The sequence below is a fragment of the Filicampus tigris genome, chromosome 1 (assembly GCF_054856515.1).
Source record: "Filicampus tigris isolate MCC_2025a chromosome 1, RoL_Ftig_1.0, whole genome shotgun sequence".
Classification (NCBI taxonomy): Eukaryota; Metazoa; Chordata; class Actinopteri; order Syngnathiformes; family Syngnathidae; genus Filicampus; species Filicampus tigris.
In genome coordinates this window covers 20,729,117-20,748,639 of record NC_141217.1, presented here as the reverse complement: position 1 = coordinate 20,748,639, position 19,523 = coordinate 20,729,117, and the positions used below count along the sequence as shown (strand labels likewise).

Here is a 19,523-nt window from a genome sequence, read left to right as displayed (position 1 = left end):
TGAAGCAGCAGCGGGCAGACAGAGGAGCAGCCACTGACGATGCAGGCTTTCGAAACTGCAGAGTGAGCAGCATAGTGTAACTGCCTTTAAGCAGTTGTAACATCTGGGTAACGCAGAGACTTTGAGGTGATGGAAGTAATGTTAGCTGGCTTTCATTACATGCCTTCAGCAATGGCAATCGATTAATATCGCAAAATAATAGTGATACTAATCAGTTGTCATTGCTCAAGAGTCATCACATGCATACTATTGCATACTTTCCAAAATCTTGCCGTCTTCGCACTTGTTCTAATAATATATCCCTTTTTCAAGGGAAGTCGTGGATGAGCAGCAACTGTCCGTATGAGCCTGCATGATAAAATTGGAGATGTTATTTTTGTTAAAGGTGTGTTGAAAGGCTGAATAATAGTTTGAATTAGTGGCAATCCTGTATGCGGTAGTTATACATGTTTAAAAAACAACTTCTGCAATTTAGGTTGACGATGATGATGATGATACATCATGCTTAAAATGAACCTTAGGGGGAGAACTATATAGGGTGACTAAATGTACTTATTTGCTTTCAACAATGGTTATTTGATAGACTTTCATTTGGTGCTGCTGCTTTTTATTCAGTTGTCAGCAGCGGCATCATTAGGTGTATTTAGGAGGGCCGAAGTTGACCTCTTTACACTGAGTCACAACACAGTAATGGATGGATTTGCCACCCTTAAGAACCGACAGCATTATTTGATGCTTCCACCCATCAAGTAGCAGGAAATTGCAGCTGCTAATTCAATTTTGATTACATTATTTACTCCTCTAAAGGAAACTTTTCTACTTTTTTTCCATCCATCCATTTTCAACAGCGCTAATCTGATTTCAGGTGAAAGGTGGACGACACCATGAACTGGTCGGGAGACAGTCGCAAGGCACATCTAGAGACGAACAACTACTCACACCCACAGCCACAGTCAGTGATTGGGAACCGATCCCACGCTGTCCGCACACAAATCTGGCGACTACACCATCAGCGACTTTCTGTATTTTTTTATTGATTGAAAATGATGGCTTTGGCTTACTTTGAGACAACACAGTGACCAGGCCTATAGGTATGATTGGTTTGGCTAGAGAGCTAAACCTTCTGCACTGTAGCAAGGTGTACATTTCATTTCTTTTTTGCGGTTAATGCTGTACTCATACTTCCTGTTTTTGGGTACTGTTTTAAAAAACAGAATGAAATAACACAACAAATCTAATGTTATTTCAAACTTTTACACAGTATTATCAATCTTCATTAGATGTTTGTGAAATTATTTGCTCACGCGCTGCACTCGCTGACATCCAGGGCATCTACTGACATCTACTGGGGGCTCCTTGTCCATAAAACCTAGTGACGCCCCTGGTTATAAGCATACTCCAGCCTTTGGTCAGCGTGGTTGGTGTCATTTATGGCTATGAGCCTTTTCAGATTATTATAAAATAAATAAATACATCAATAAAAACATAACCTCCAGATACTGAATCGATAGAACCCAATCAAATAAGATATGGCAACAAGCATTTGTGGGCTAGTCCCTTATTATAGTGTTTCAATTGTTTAGGATGTTGCACTATTTACCCCCGGAATTTCCAAACATTCTTTTACACAAAGTTTTCACTGTACCACTTCATAAAATGGCCGGGATGAAAGTAAAATGCATTCCTGAAGGTAAGGTAACAAGTTAACAACATACATAAATCACTAGGATAAATCACTAGTCGGTTGCGCTCCGCTAATTATGAGGGCCCGGTCTTAGCCAAAAATGCCAGGGCGGATTTTATTTTTTTTACTGTCCCAGTCCAGTCCTGTTTGAGGGATTATAAACAGTAGAATAATAACAATACATTACAAGTTATTCATTAATAATTTATGCAATTATTAATTAAATTATACATATATGTATATATATATATGTATAGGCGGCACGGTGGTCGACTGGTTAGCACGTCCGCCTCACAGTTCAGAGGTCGTGGGTTCGATCCCAGCTCCGGGCTCCCTGTGTGGAGTTTGCATGTTCTCCCCGTGCCTGCGTGGGTTTCCCAAAACATGCATGGTAAGTTGATTGGACTGTCTAAATTGCCCCTAGGTGTGATTGTGAGTGCGGATGTTTGTCTCTGTGTGCCCTGCGATTGGCTGGCAACCAATTCAGGGTGTCCCCCGCCTACTATATATTGGACACTCTAAATTGCCCCTAGATGTGATTGTGAGTGTTTGTGTTTGCAACCAGTTGCCTACTGCCCGATGACAGCTGGGATAGGCTCCAGAACGCCCGCGACCCTTGTATATATATATATATATATATATATATATATATATATGTATATGTGTGTGTGTGTATATATATATATATATATATATATATATACATGTATAAAGGACCATCAAACGTGATTCTAAAATGATAGTTCGCAAGAAAAAATAAGTTATGTTCAACAAAAATTAAAAATAATCAAATTAATCAAACAATTCCATGAAATATATATGAATGGTAGAAAGCGGCATGCAGCCTCTGTCCCTTTAATAAACGGCTGCTTATCTGTTCTCACAAATGTCTCGCTGCCATCATCGTCGTCGTCGTCGTCAGGTCCGGCCCGGTGGAAGGAGGGAATCAGGCAGGCAGGGAGGGAGGGAGGGAGGAGTTTTCAATGTTCAGTTTCTCGCGTGGATCTCTGCGCGCTGACATCGCCTCTCTGCTCTGCCGGTCCCCCCGGCACCCAACAGTCCACGCTAGCGGTGCCAAAACCATTTTTGGTGTGCTTCTTCATTTGATTTTCTTGAGCCCCACCAGGCGTTAAGAGTCCACGGAGGGGAAGTGGACGCCCGCACACACGCGGGGACCAGCGATCAGATGGACACGAGGAGGGGGGCGCTCCGTCCCGCGTAGAAGACGGAAGAAGCCCTGATTTGTCTTTTGTTAAATATATATATTATTGATTTTTTTTTTTTTTAACTCTATTTCATTTTGACCTGCTTCGCGACACAAAGCGAACTGGATTCTCCCCGGCAGCCAGATTTAGAGCCACGGGCGGCGTAAAGAAAACAAAAACGAAAAAAAAAAAAGAAACCACGCACTCCACGCGCGTGTGCACCCTCTATGCGCGCACGAGCGTGGCCCCGCATTGTGGTTGCACCTGGGCACGCGCGCGCGAACGGCCACCCCGCGGTACCATGCCACGCAGGAAGCAGCAGGCGCCTCGACGGGCTGCGGGTAAGAAGACGCCTCCTTCACTGCCGTTGTCTTCTTTTTTTTATTAGGAACATTGTTGGGCTTGTTTTGCCTTTGTTGCCATGGTCACCGCCTCACCTCCACGCCTCTTCCCACCAGCCCTCCTTTCCTCCCACCCAACAAACTTTTTTTGGCTTGGTTTCATACAAGATCCTCTTATCCACACATACTGCATTTGGTTAAGCTTTTTTTAGGTCCTGTAATAAGTTTATTTTTTTTAAAGTTGGCGTACAAGGGCACTTTATTAGGTACACCTGCCCAACATCCATCCATGCTATGTATAGCGCTTGTCCTCATTAAAGTCACGGATGAGCTGGAGTCTATCGCAGCTGATCTTGAGTGAGAGGCAGGATGCAAACTGGACTGGTCACCAGCCAACTTCAAGTTGCCCAATCTAATGGTATCCAATACAAAGGTTCTACATTTAAATAAAATGTAGCTTCATTTGGAGGTATTGCTTCAACAATATATTCGTTATTGTGATTGTATTTGCACTGCATCGTACAAAGCTGTTCTCATTATTATGGCTTGGGATGAAAGTGTGATTACAATTCCCTTTATTGACGATTTTAGATGGCAGAAAATAATCCACAAACTATGTGGTTCCCAATACAAATCTTTTATTTATTTATTTTTTAGAATGTGCCTTTATCTAAAAAAAATAAGCATCATTTTACCTCGGTTGCGTCAGTCTAGACTTCATAAAGCGGCAAACACAGCAAAAATCAAAATGTTAAATGAATGGCTATGTTGGTTTAATTTTATACATAGTTTATTTCAGATAGACACAATACGTTGAAACACAGAACCAACGATGTTCTTTTTCAGACCACAAACTTAATCAACAGCGCCTCAGCAGGCACCTTCAAGTAGTGTATTATCTATCTATCTATCTTTCATCAAGGCAAACCCCCCCCACAAAATCCCAACCCTTTCCATGATCCACACCTCCTGCATGCCTGTGAACGAGTAGTAAATAATAAGTCATGCCTTCCTTGGCTGCATGTTGTGTGGAGCTGCTGTATCCTGCTTGTGAACTCTGTGTGAACTCGACATCATCTTATGGACACAGACACAATTTTGGGAGTAGGGGGTGGTTGTAACGTATATGTGTGTTAATAATCCTTTTAGCCTTTCCGGATGCTAAGCGTGTTCTCCAAAGGCTACCATAATCAGCGGCCTTTGCCCTTAGGTCGTCTTTTCGGAGGGTGGCTTTCTTTTTTTTTCTTTTCTCGCGTGTGAAGCTGTGTGAAGTTATCAGTCTTTATTATGGCTGCGGATGCTGCGAGCAGATGGCGATTGTTTCTCCGCCAATAATAGCGGCGCTTTTCTACGTGAGGAAGATACTAAGATCTCAAACGCACACACACACACACACACGCACACACACTTACTCAAGACATAATCACACTCACACACAAGCACCCAATACCATTCAAGTGACCAGACGTCCTCTTTTCCCAGACATTTATTTTTCACCCGACAAAATCATAAGTAATTTCCCTATTATTATTTTTTCCCCTTTATACCACATTGAGAGTTCTTCAAAATGTATCTAAGATCCAATTACTGAGCTCATATTCATCTACGTTTTTATTCCCCGGTCATGGGTTATACAGACATCAGGCAGTCTTACATGTCAACCATTATAGCAGCAGCAGTGATTGGTGGTTTGTCAATCATTACTGTTGTAACTCGATCTGCAGCAGAAGTGTTACGACAACACCACTTGGGCAAACTACATTGTCACTGCAGCTGTGTATTGAGTGAGGTGATTATGTTATATAAGTTTATAAGTTTGGGGCAATATCTCTGTGAAAGTACGTATGTCGAAAAAGGAATGTCTCCGACTTTTTAAAGTTCTCAGTTATCTTCGTTATTCATCATCCGTCTGCAGCGTGGGTACCCTTCTGCTGTCCGTCATTCGCCTTTTTCCAGGGGGAAAAAAAATAGTAGCCGTCTATAGGCCGGCCGGCCTTTAATTTTAAGCAGCCGTCCGTCGGCGAGTCCGACTAAACTTTCACTAGCACCCCAACTGCTGGATGATGTTTGAACAGAAATAGTGACCCACTGTGCTTTATATATATATATATATATATATATATATATATATATATATATATATATATATATATATATATATAAGGAGTTTGACATTTGTAGTAAGTGCAATTGCATTTGTTATCGTGTTGCAACCTCCTGGACAAAGTTATTGTGTGTTTTTTTGCGTGAACGAAAGTAATTAGGACTATTCATTTTTAATTAGGTGAAAAAGAACAAACGTTCAATTATAAGTAGATATAGATATAATTATGATTTATTTTGGCAGTGTTAAAGGCAATACATTTAGTCACTCCCAAAACAAACGCATTCTGGTACGTATACACATATACACACGTACACGCATACCTAGATTCATGAGGAATCCTATTTTTAGCAAAATATGGTCACCCTGCTCAACACACAGAATATTTTTCCCACATTTCAACCTCCAAAGTGGCCCTTTGCTAAAAAGCCCTTGCCTTTATTATTTGGAATTGGGTTGGGGGAACTTTTTAGACGGTGCCTAAGTGATCCCTTTACACGCTCCCTAAATGTGTCGGGCCTGTGCGAGCGTACAAATAAGCCCTCGAGAAGAGTTTCTTCATTGTTGAGGTAATTGTCTCCTGGCTGACAGGCACATTCATCAGTGGCTTAATGGTCAATCAAAAGTTGGCAGGCAGAGTGTTTTCATTCTTTCCTATCCACTACATTAGGAATACTTCATCAAAATGTCGGCCCGCTAATGGCTGTGAAGAGTTCATGACTGACTGATCCCTTGTCTGCAAGCCCCCTCCTCCCCAACCCCCTCTTCTTGAAAATTAACAGCTCTGCGCTTGTGAGATGTGGGCCCGCAGATAAACAAATTGTGCATTAATATTTCATCTTCAAGACCTGCGACGGTGCCGTGAAGCGGTGGAATATTCTCGGCCCTCGTTTTTCTGCGCCCCTCCTCCTCGTCCTCCTCCAGTATTCTTGAAGGCTCTTTGCAGCTGTAACTCATTTCACTTGATGACTTTACTGAGGTTACAGAGAGTGACGACAAATTGATTACCTGGCAGAGCAAGAATGGAGCGAGCGGAGACGGCGGCTGACAGTCATGTTATAATAATATGTTTAATGATGTGTGCAGCGGGAACAAGGAGAAAGGAGGATGGAAATAAGCACATACAAGATGCAAAGGAATATATTTTTTAACTGTGTTCATTGTTGATGTAGGGCCCTTAAAGATGCAATGTCCTTCTTGTTGGAGTCCTTTTTTTTTTAATCACAAAGCAGTCAGGATGCTCCTGTGGGAATTGTAGCATTTATTAATAGGTGCATATGGAAATGTCAGCTCATAACTACACCCACCACACACTACATTCGGTACACCTGCATAATCTAATAAAATCCAGTACAAGAGGAGTATCAAAAATACAAACACTAGAATAGTACACAGTCGAAAGCAGAAATTTCCAAGACCAAACAATTTTAAAGTCAAATCGTACGCCTTCATAGATACACCCTTCATTTATTTGTCTTAAGGATGTCATAAGGATTCAAAATTAAGAAAACAACAACAACTATTAGTTATTATATTTTTTGGTATTTTGGCGGTGACTCCTGACAAGCTAAGAGTCACAACAACAACAATAACAATGCGTCTGTTTGTCAATCTAATAGAGCTGGGCATCGCCTTACCGCCACCGCGTTCCGTCCTGCATATTTAATCGACCACATGGTCCCGGCCCATCCCTCGTCGGCGACAGCCAATCGGCGTCGAGAACGTAATCTCACGTCACAAGCAGGCGCCGCACGAGCAGACACGTCCCCAAACAAAGAAAAAATATCAAACAAAAACAACAGACTCACACACACCCACAACGTGTTGATCGGTGGAATAAAAACAATATGGGCACATGTCATTGCGTGCTGTGGGACCTCAAGGTACACAACATTATTTTATTTGTTATATTTTCCTTAATCGTCCGCGTGTCAGGAGTGCGGCACCTGCGTGTGACGTGATACAGGTTAAGTCAGTTGTTGACGTCGTTTGGCTGACTGGGACCGACTGGGACCACGTGGATGGATTAAATATGCAGACATCCCAAAAACACCAACAACAATTTTTTGTAGCAGGATTTTTGAAAACTATCACCCTACAGTATTGTACATGACAAACATAACCAAATGGAATGTAGACTATTAAAAAAGTACATGCATTATTATAATTCAATTGGCATTGTGCTAGGGGTGCACATCTTGACCATCAGGGGGTCATATTGTACACAAATACTACATGCACATTTGATGATAAAACATAGAACACCGTAGCATATTCGCAACTAAGCTACAATATTACATTAATGGTCGGTTTTCGCAAATGTGAGTATTATGTTATGCTCTGTTTGCATGTGTTGTTACGCTTTGTTCAAATATACATTTTTAAAGGTTTATAATTACCTCAAGCTTAATGTTAATTTCATTAGCACATCTATGGAGTTTTACTTTGTGTGCTAGCACTAAGCTAGCAGACCTTAGTAAGGCTGAATATATTTAAAATATAAGCATCTATCTATCTATCTATCTATCTATCTATCTATCTATCTATCTATCTATCTATCTATCTATCTATCTATCTATCTATCTATCTATCTATCTATCTATCGATCGATCGATCGATCGATCTATCTATCTATCTACAGTATTAGTTCATGTCCGTTCATGTGGGGTTCACATGGTTTTCCTGAATGTGTGAGGAGCATGCTTTTATACCTGCTACATAAATATAGGTATGTGAAGTGCGTTGCCATAACTTAGGTTTGATCATGTGTTTTGGTGAAGTCAATTTAGTTCTCCAGATTGCAGGTGACTGATTCGTCGCATGTAATGTATGTTCAAAATGAAAGAAAAATGTTTTTAGGGACACGTTCTAACAGAATAAAATGAATGTTAGTAAAGTGTGCAGTTCTCTGAATAATCAAAATGGATTCAATAGCGTTTTGGAAAAGAGCTCTTCAAGTGCAATGAACCTTCATCACTGTGAGACGCTATCAGCCACATGTTGTGCTTTTATTCAGTTTAAAGGCGGCGTAATAGTGCAAGGTTCATGTTTGAGTGAAAGGAGCCATATGTTACTGTGCGACCCGTGGGAGGATCCCTCTCGCTGTTGTTGTTTTTAATTTTTACAATAGCGCTGTGCCTGTAACCCAATTTGCTGTTAACAAGATGAATTGGGGAGCAGACAAAGGCATTAAGTGTTGCAGCGCCAGCTCGTGACTGACAGCAGCTTGTGGGAATGGCCTCGCACAAATTCCTCCTAAGTGGTTTGCTCAGAAAACATCCGAGCATCAAGGCAGATGTTGTTGATCTACTTGAGGTGGGAAAAGATAGTCCAGTTTGAAAGAGGGACTAATGAAACTTGTTCTTTTGTTATTGGGGCGTTTGACTTCCTCTCTTGAACAACTTTTGTGCTTTAATTGATCTCTGACTGGCTCACGCTTTATGTGGTTGAGAATTAGTTGTTGTTTTTTAGGTGGAAACTGGAACATCTTTTATGTCTAGAAAGATGACACAAGTCACTCAGTAGCGCACAGACCTCCGCCAAGGCCAAACAAGCCTAATTTGGGGCACTTGAATGTTTGGCATTTAAATTCAGCATCACTAAGTAACAAAATTCAGGAACATGTAGAAAATGGCCACGGTGTTATAAAAAATACGGGGAAAAGTATTTGCAGCACATTTAACACATTCTAATTGGCCTAGTTTCCAATTCTCCAAAAGTTTGGGAGAAAGCAATTAATGTGTAATCATGCTAATAAACAAACAGCGGTGAATACATGGCCTAGTTCCACTTTTAACTGATCCACATTTTGGCACCCTTCCATTGGAGTATCAGGAATAGTGGTATGACACCTAAAGCTTGTGTGTTGATTGTCGAGAATAGAGCTTTCACTCCCAGAATAAGGGCAAAAACAAACTTTGAATTGAAAGCAAAAAAGTTGCGTAACTTTATTTTGACGGTAATGTGCGTAAACTTAAGCATGTTTCAAGGGGCCAAACTTTGGCCCGAGGTCCAGGAAGTTGCAAAGTGATGCAATCATTAACGGGCATTACATCTCTCAGTGTTTCTCTGCGACGAGGTTGACGTCAACAAATGTTTTGATCAAATGCATTCTCCCGAGCGCGGCACACTTTGCTGCCGCGTTTGCAGTTTCGGGCTCCCCCCCGTAGAGGTTTCCCATAATAACTTCCTCTTCATCAGCGACTTTTTACTGTAAAATGAGGAGAAATATCAAGTCAGGTGAGATGGTGGCAGGTGCCGCCAGCGGTGCACGCTAACCGTTCTTGCCGTGCGAGCACATGTGGATGGCGTTGTGTTTTCTGCGTGATGGGGAAGCGAGACTCCTGTGCATAAACAGATGTTTCCATTACATGCGAGTGGACGGACACATGTTTACATTGTTTTTGTTTGTATGTGGAGTCGTGGACACAGATACTAATATCGTGCCTATGAAAATATGCAGTGAGATTTTTACCTTTTGTATGTACCTGTAATATGTAAACGGACAGACATTTACTGAATATATTTATTAAGTGTGTGTGTGTGTACATATACGGCATATATTATCTCACCACGTCCCTCTTGAGACGTGTGCCAGTTAACAGTCAAACGACACAATTTGATTCATGTTTATGCGATGCAGAAATGAGTCAATTTCTTGTTGTGGTGTGGATTTTCTTTCACCCATTTCTCAAGTTTGACAACAACCAGAACTTTGGGATGTTAGTTTAGTGCAAGTTGGCTAAACCGACGCTTTGTCCTCATGTGGACGATACAGTAGCGGCGGTGGGCCTGCTATCGATTACACAGTGCTGTTGGGGTTGTGTGTTTTATGTCCTTTGCGCTGAAATGCACACTTCCTCATGCACCGTGTGTTACTTTTACGACAAACATGCCCGCCAGAGCTCTCGTCTTTGTAATTTATGCCCGCGGCCCCACGTCATTTCCATCTTTTCCATGCACAGATTTAGGTGTTCATCTTGTACTTGTTGACCTACATGTGTAGTGTCGGGAGGCGGAGAGTGGGGGAGCGCACGTCCATATGGAGGCCTTAAAAACAAATCACAAACGGATTCGGTTCATACAGGAGTGCTTCTCGGACGTTTTGAGTTTTCTCAAAAATATCTTGCTCTTCAGTCAGCGCAGGACTTCAAAAAACAGGAAACTGAGGGACTCAAAGTGATTCTGAATTAAAAGGCCTTTATTTTAACATGGCCAGTTGAAAAAAAATGTGTTTGAGCCTTGGTAGGCCTTCGTCAGGGCAAGTGTGAAGGCATTGTTTTTCAACTGGCCATGTTCAAATAAAAGCATTTTAATTCAGAATCACTTTGAGTGCCTCAGTTTCCTGTTTTTTGAAAAGCAAATGATGTGCTGCTTTCATTCAGCAGCCCTGTTAAATAACATTTAAAAAAAACATTTATCATGTTGTTTTTATCCAATGAAACACATTTATTTAAGTGGAAATACAGGCTTTTCATTAAACAGGAAATTGATTGAATTAGGCGCATGCTACAAAAATGAAAGGGAAAAAAAACAGAGAAAACATTCATCTTAAGTTATCTGATTTGCTTCTTATCAAACTCCTAATGAGCCGCAATTAAGATGAATTATGTAAATTAACCCTCCGCTGCTCGTGACTGCACTAGCGATGACAGCATTGTGGCTAATGCTAATGGAGTGATCTGAGATAATTGCAAAGGAAAATCATCGTCTCATGGCACACATCCTCTGCGTGGGTCAGTGGTGGGGACATTTGTATTCAGGTGATGTAGAAAATGTCTTATTTTATTGGGCACAGTTAATTCAGGCCCAACTAGTTTGGTGCCTAAATCTTCTGCAATAGAAATAAAGAAAATAAACACGAAGAAACCAAACTTTGGTTCAGTACTGTTTTGAATCGAAAAATAATTAATTATTACTAGTTAAATTAATATCACAATATTGGAAAAGACTGATGCTGGGACTAACTGTCTTATGCATTGAGATGTGAAACTGTTCAAGTGCCTTTCAATTCTGCCCTTTTTTGTCTTTTGTTTAAATGTAGGAGTGATTATGAAAGGGCACTGTTTTCTTGGGATTGAAACTTAATTGAGCAAAAAGTATTTCAAATCATAAAGTATTTCAAGTTATAAAACTGGAAATAAATTTCATGAATGGATTGCTAATTAATCCATCAACAAAATGTCTAATGTAAACATTTATATCACATCACACTTTTATTTATGTTACACCAAAATGATAACAAGCACAAACTTTGTTGGTGTCTATTTTATGCATTTAACAAGGAACCAAATTTGCTTACTTGTTTGGATTTTCAAAATTGATTTTGAGGCAGGAAAAAAAACGTAATTTGAAGATAGTCAGCAAAAAAAATATTGACAAATATAAATAAAATATGACAACACACTTTAAATGTATGATGATAAATATATATTATTGAATATAAAGATAAAATATAGCACATCATTGCTTGATTGGGTGTTCAGAATTGACTATAAGGTTCACCCACCCAATTAGCTAAAAAATAATAATACTAAAAATGAAAACAATTTATGAAACATTTAATTTTGTATTTAAGAACAGATCATGAAATATAATTTATACATCAAGGTAAAAATAAAAACATAAAAAATATATCATTAAGTTTGCTCCAAATGTTTCTGTATGATAACATAGAACCATAATGCTCCATTTAGATGTTTCTTCAATGTGTTTATAAAATGTAAAAATATTCCATCCATCCATTTTCTTTACTGCTTGATGAATTATAATATTTAATTATTGTGAACAAAGTTGATAACAAATAAGAATTTTCAAAATAAAATTGACTTGTAATGCAATAATTGTTGAGCTGTGAAATTTGCAATTTCTATGTATTTTCGAGCTCTTTATGAGGACTAGCAATGTCAGCTCCATTATCGAGGAATATGATTGGGTGTTTCTGAGCCAATCAGATTGCAATTGGAAAAGCATCTCTCCAACATTCTGTTCAAGGATATTTCACGATCACTATTGTCATTAATCACCAACTAGCAATTAACCTAAAACGTAAATCTTGCATTAATACTGTACTTGGTCTTCGGGCCCGGAAGGATGCTCAGCTCACGTCTCCGCGGTAACGATGAGCATGTGAGCGGAAGACGTGTTGTCGGGCACGTTCCTGCGGCACTGTATGAAGTGCTGAACTTTGCACCTTTGCTAACTTCGTTTAGCGCCAGGCTGATGGCGCCCCGACAGCTTTATGTGCCCCGTGTTTTATGAGTCGTCACTCAGTGCAATTACACACGACCTAATTTGATGAATCAAGTCGATGCTCGGCCGCCATCATTGACCTTGCTGGACCGCCATTTTCCATCTCCCGGTGCGGGTCAAACAGAGGTCTCCTGCATCTCTGATGAGATTTGGTAACTAGCCATTGTTGGCTTCTTTTGAATGGACTTGGGAAAAAAAAAAAAACAGGGATTGAATCATGAAGCAAAATAATTCAGCTCGCAGGGATGTTCAAAATGATTTTATGTGTCTTTGTGCTCATTAAACAAGCTGGTATATTTTGTGAACAGTGTAATATAATAATAATACATAAAGCTGCATGCAGCGATTAACAGGCCCTCGCACCCACTTCGTAATGGCAAATCGGCACGAACCCATTGTGTTAAGAACCTGTAGAATACACAAAATGTGTAACTTTTTTGGGCATGTTGAGGCAAAACCATTTCTTTGTTTAAAGTAAAATAAATACAAATATTTCCAAGATGCGTTATGATAATATTAATAATAATATTAATGATAATTATAATGACAACAATAATAAGCACAGAGGCGTAGCCAGAAATTTTTCAGTGGGGTGGCCAGGGTGACACAACACCTCAGTGGGGGGGTGGCCAGTGGTGGCCGTGCATGCGTCCGTCATTCTTTATGATTACAATTACTAAAGTAAGTAGAAGTAGTAAGTAATAAGTAGAAGTAAACAATTACTTCTCGGCCATGGTGTTTGCTTGCTATGGTGTGAAAGTAATTATTTTGATTGCCGTTGATTGAAAGAATGCTCTTTACCTTCTTTACTTAAAACTGATTATTTTAGAGTTTTCAATCAGATTGATTGTACATGTATTCTTGAAATATGCAGTTAATATGCAGTTTAAAAAAAAACTTGTGGAAGAGTATAAAGGGGAATGCTGCATCCATTTGAAAATGGCAGAAAATTACAGGTATCAAAATTTGAGACAGAGAGACAAGGGGTGGCCATGTCAACCCCTGGCCACCCTGTAGCTCCACCCTTTAACAAGGGCACTTCAAATTAATTGTACTCTGCAGATAATATTCACAGTAATTCATACATAATTCTCCATTATGACGGAATGGTATGAATATATATCTAGATCCCAAGGTAGGTGATCATCACCAAAATACTAATGTTCTTTTATCGTATTGGACAGGTTGCTCTGGTATCCACAACTTGAAAATGAAACAAAAAATATTTAAGCCATGCAATTTTTAGCTGGTCAAACTGCATTTTAACCCAATCAGCACCGATAGCTCATTTTCCTTCAGCGCTTTGAACATTGTTAAGACAGAAAGTGTTTAACTGCTCTTTAACAATTAGTGTTCCTCTCAGCCACTTGCTATAATATAAGAAAAAAAATGCTGTAGTGTTAAAAGTACACTGCGTAAAAGTACTTTTAACGCGTTTGTTTTTATGTTGTCTATTTGGTCAGATGCAGGTTATTTGATACCACATGTAAAGGGCATCAATCCTGAAAGAAGTGTTATTCTTTTGTCATTGATATGGTCCAATTTCCTCCAACTCTCGTGGCTCCCTTCAACTTGTGGCCCGAGACAAAGGCCTGGCTTGCATGTGCTGTCGTGACCCCTCTGCTGAAGGCTAACTCTTCTGTTTTAATATAAACGCAGATTAAGCATTACTTGTTTTTACAAACACCAAACAGAAATGTTACCATCTCACAGAAAGGTGTCCTGGTGTCCACTATTACTATAGACCAGCAAGGAGTAAAGAGACATGTACAGTATTTGCAATCTACTTTGCAATCTCCTGATTACAAGACAGCGTAGCATCCAAATGAAGACGTTATTTGAGGCTAAAATGACGACATATTGTCACGTTAAGCTCACTGTGCCTGAAGGTCTTTTGTGTTTGGAGGTGACCCGCCCGCCTGTGTCTTCACAACGTGCTGAGCGAGTCAGTTGAAACGACTTAATTGATACTCATTAAACAGCGGTGACAGCTTCAGTGTCCGTGATGGATGTGGAATAATTGTGTTGTGCTCACAACTTGATTAAGAGAAGCAACAACAGTGGCTGACGAGTGTGTCGGGCCGACGCACCCGCGGGACGTCCTGGAATATAGTAAAGCCTCTGAAGTCAAACCTTTGATTCAAAATGATGGGAATTTCACGAGAAGGCCCCTGGTGTTGTTGAAAAATACCATATACTGGATGAATAATTACTTTTCACACTTGTATGGCAGTTAAGAATGTAAAAATGTACAGTTAATAAAATTTTAAGGGGATGTCAACCCAAACATATTTTTTTCAAGAATATATTCTGGGCGGGCCCACAAATTGAAATTCTGATAAGTATTGTGTTTGTGGAATAAGAGTTAATCCACTTGTTTTTAGCCATCTCCGGGGGCGGCCATTTTGTCACTTTTGTCGACTGAAAATGACATCACAACTGCTCAGGGCTCAGGTAAAGACCGATCACATCTGTCCTGTTTTCTGAAGCTGAGCCGTGATTGGTCGTTACCTGAGCTCTGCGTAGTTGTGATTTTTCAGAAATGACAAAATGGCCGCCCCCAGAGATGGCTGAAAAGGGGTGGATTTTGCTTCTTAAATCATATTCCACAAATACAGTATTAATCAGATCTAAATTGCCCCTAGGTGTGATTGTGAGTGCGGATGTTTGTCTCTGTGTGCCCTGTGATTGGCTGACAACCAATTCAGGGTGTCCCCCGCCTACTGCCCGAAGACAGCTGGGATAGGCTCCAGTACGCCCCGCGACCCTCGTGAGGATAAGCGGTAGCGATAATGGATGGATGGAATTTAAATTCTTCAAAGTAGGCACCTTTGGCCCAAATAACAGATTTTCTCAGTCAGCTATATGATGTGGATGATGCTTTTTAACCCTGGAATGACTATCAGTTCATAGCTGTGCATTATCAAGAGTTAATTGTTTGAATTTCTTGACCTGTGTTTGAGACCATTTCAGTTTGAAGGTGTTTCCAAACTTTTGACCGGTAGCCTACTGTATTTCATACTGGCGCATCTTCATTTTCCTGCCAGCGGAAGTCTCGTTTACCCTGTTTATGAATATGCCAAACCACGCTGGGCGTTTTGGTGGACCGAGGGCGTTTTCTTTTACACGCCCCCAGCGCATCTGACAATTTGGTGACGGACAGTCGACTAGTCATTACACTAGCTAAAAGCTGGACTAAGATGTAGCGCAGGTGGTACAATCCGATTTTGATGGATTTGATCAAAACGCAAGCAGGCAGATTCTGCACTCCACTGATATGTGTGGTGTGTGTCATCATATTTCATTCATAAATATGACAACAGTGTGCTTCAAACCATCTGAACGCTAGAAATAAATTCTTTGAACGCATTATTATCATCATCATCTTTATTGTATTTTTTAAAACACCGCACACAGACACAAACAATCAGGGTGGAAGGCGTGAATTAATATTCACAGTAATTCATACATAATCAAGTTCCCACTTCAGAGCGGTGATCTGTGATCGCCCTGGTAATTTTTGCATTATCCGCAAGTCTAGGTCTGCTTGCAGTTCCATACAAACATACTTTGCGATTATATCTGCTTCTACAATGTCTAAGATTGTATGCACCTCTCTCGCGGTGAATTTAAAGGGAATGAGTGGAGCCGCTTTCATTGGCCAGGTTGTAAGTCAGCTGTGTTCACTCCCACAACGGCGCAACCCCACCTTTCTAACTGCGCCCTTCTATGAAAATACCAAAAGTAAGAAAACTCCATCCACGTGCACAGTTAGACCATACTTTGCTCTCGACTTTCGCTGGGCATGAAAATAGGACCCTAGTTGTGAATGTGATTTGTTGTTGTTGTTGTTCCCTTTACGTACCCTGCAATTGGCTGGTAACCAGTCCAGCTTGCACGAGACCAAGCACCACAAAAATAGGTGGATGGAATTTCACCTTGAATAAGTTCGGAAAATACAGTACACTTTATACATACAAATTCACATTTAAAACGTTTATCAGCCATTGTGCAGCGCTGCGCAATAAATCTCAAGCTGCAGTTATGATCACTTTTGAAAACTTTTATTCATCTCCATATTATATTCCGCACAATAAAGTTGTCTGGTGTCAGCCAGATGACGAATGTGTTTCGAGTGTGATTTGAGTTTGATATTGGAGGCGTTTGGAATTGACTGTCTCGCTAATGAGTCCATGACGAATGGTGCCATTTCGAGGAGAAAATGAATGCCTTGGAAACTTAAAAAATATTATTGGACTGTCTTTGGAAAAGTGATATTCCATGAAGCTGCGCTAATTTGATAAAATAGTGCATCAAATCTCGCCCTGATGATTTTCTCTAGGCTAGCCTGTGAGCAGAAAAAAAAAAAAGTTTGTGACTTTGACATTCTAAGGCACTTACAGCTAATTAAAGCCACGCCCCTCGAGGACATGAAAGCTGGGAGGATTTACAACTTCATCCTCACATGATTTATATGACACAGGGAGGTCTTTGTACAGGAAGCGGCTTGCTCGTTTGGTGGAGAGCAAAGGCCGCCGGTGGGAACTGTGCGGACACGTCACGCGCACACTTCCCGTGGGCGGCCGCTGATGTCATCGCCGCTATTCACCACGCTGAGAGATTGAGCAACAGCAGAGGCCTTTTCCAGCTGGCAGCAGCCTTCTACAAGCAGTGTGGACAGATTGTAGTCAGCTTTGACACAGCTCTTTTTTTTTTTTTTACCTTTTATTTTCAAGGTCGGACATTTACTGGTAACATGGTACTCAATAGAGAGAAAACCTCCGCCACGGTTGATACACACTACTGTCTGCACCTTTTCATTAGGCTTCATGCATAAATGAAGAAAAAGGTTCGAAACCAATCTTGAAATTTTAACAGATTCTTCATTCTACGAGCGAGCACCGATTGCATTTCGCTTCTAGTCTATATGAAATATAGATAATCAATGTACGATGAACCCTTTTGTTTGTTTAACAATAAAACCAGTAAAATAAATGTAGCCCTGTTAAAATATTCAAATGAAGAAAATAGATTATACCAGTTATAGGTCACTTTTTTTTTTTAAATGAGTTGTTGTAGTCTCGATTTAAAACCCGCTGTACAGATATATGAACAAGGGCCCGGCTGATTAATTGCTGATTTCATTGCCTGATAAATAGATCTTTTATAATTGGCAAAAATCAAGATTTTTTTCGCCATTTATTAAAACACACGTCAACACATTACAACATGAAACAAAGATGATGACGTTCAAACATTCACCCCGCCCTCGCAAAAATTGAAAAAAATTGACAAACACTAAAGGACAAGGTATTGTACTACACAAAAAAAGAAAGTTATTTAAGGCGGCCTTTGCATACTCAAGGTTCGTTACCCACGGATCAACATATTCACAGATTTATTTCTTCATTTGTTTTTATTCGTAGATTCTCCCCCTCCTGCCGCATTTTCTCATTTTTTTGAATGTATTGTGAATGTGTTTTTTGAAGAATTGTTGGAGTTTGAAAAAAAAAAAGAGATATTTTTTGCCCTCAACGCATTTCAGTGGACATCAATCAGACGTAGATTTTCACTGTTCGCGGGTTGGTCCTCCCCTTATCCTCTGCGAACAGCGAGGGTCGATTATATCCATTATATCTTTTTTTGTATTAATCAGCCGAATATGGGTTGGCTGGGCCATATAATGAACGACTGAGGGATGCCTGGTGGGGTCTTGACAGTGCGTGCGTGTGTGCGTGCATGTGTGATTTTGGCAATGACCCATCTGAGAAGTTGCAGTAGTGTCCAGTCATTTCCTTGAGGGACCTCATCAGCCCCTCAAATGTCTTCCCCTCTTGCCTCGGGACATCCATATTCATTTCCTTCTCTGATTTGGCTGAAATGATGAAAAGCCGCCTTGGCTGCCGCCCCCGCCCCTCTTATTTCCTGCCAAAGGTCGCCTGCATTTCAATTGGTGGTAAAACCTCACGAGGGCCTGGCCTGCTAAAACACGAGCTGTGTCAGCTGCCGTCGTGAGGAAAATAGACGGTTACTTCTTAGATCGTCTGCGCAGCATGCGATAAACACCGTTATTGTCGTCAAGTTGGCCTATTGTCTTGTGCACATGACTGCTTCCGCCGGCTATCTCCCCACAGACATCTAACAACCCCCCCCCCCCATAAAATAAATATGGCATTCAGTGTCAAGTCACGAGGGCGGGCTGATATCACAGAGGGAGATAACTGCACTGTGATTAAACCGGTGGGTGGATGTTTAGTCTTTCAGTCGGGACGGGAAGTGAATCTTCATCAAAATAACATACGGTCGTAACTCAGCCCTTGAATTATTGGTAGTGTTTGATGACGAACCTCAGGTAGACGATTCGCTCTGCCCTGCTACGCGCCACAGCAGTCAGGGTGTGGAGGCCCGGCCCCGTTGTCACAGCAACACCAAACACATGAGTACACAAAGGGAAGGCCCCGACATAGGAGTGGATCATCTCCACCTTAGGCCGGATAAAGAGCTGGAATGCAACCGGAGGTGTGTGCACGTATGTTTGACGACTCACTTTCTTAATTTATATGGTGGTACAATTACTTTTGTATTTTCTTTTGAGTTTGTTTATTTTTACTATTCGATTGTGAAAAGTTGTGAGCTATACCAATAGAATTGATCCGCACCACTTTTTGGCTGCAGGTTACCAAAATGGTGCAGCTAGAAACATCAAAGTGCCCTGAGTGGTAGCTTCGGAACATATGGTATCACTAAGTCGACGAGATAGGAAGGTGCTTAAGATGTGCAGTATTTTGTAGGTAAGTAGCAAAACTTTGAAATCGCATCTCACGTGAACTGGGAGCCAATGCAAAGTGGCTAATACCGGAGTAATATTATCGAACTTTATCGTCCTTGTCAAGAGTCTTGCTGCGGCATTTTGGACTAACTGCAGACTTTTAATGCTA

At 40.7% G+C, this 19,523-nt stretch overlaps 1 protein-coding gene across 1 annotated transcript in view; it reads left to right on the top strand.

Annotated features, from left to right (window-relative positions):
- Positions 1-2,654: 2,654 nt before the first annotated feature.
- tshz2 (teashirt zinc finger homeobox 2) overlaps positions 2,655-19,523 on the top strand; it is a 54,514-nt gene continuing 37,645 nt past the window's right edge. Inside the window, exon 1 of the mRNA XM_086025784.1 lies at positions 2,655-3,230. Within this exon, the coding sequence (XP_085881910.1) occupies positions 3,191-3,230 (40 nt within the window). The 5' untranslated portion in view covers positions 2,655-3,190. The remainder of the gene's footprint in view (positions 3,231-19,523) is intronic.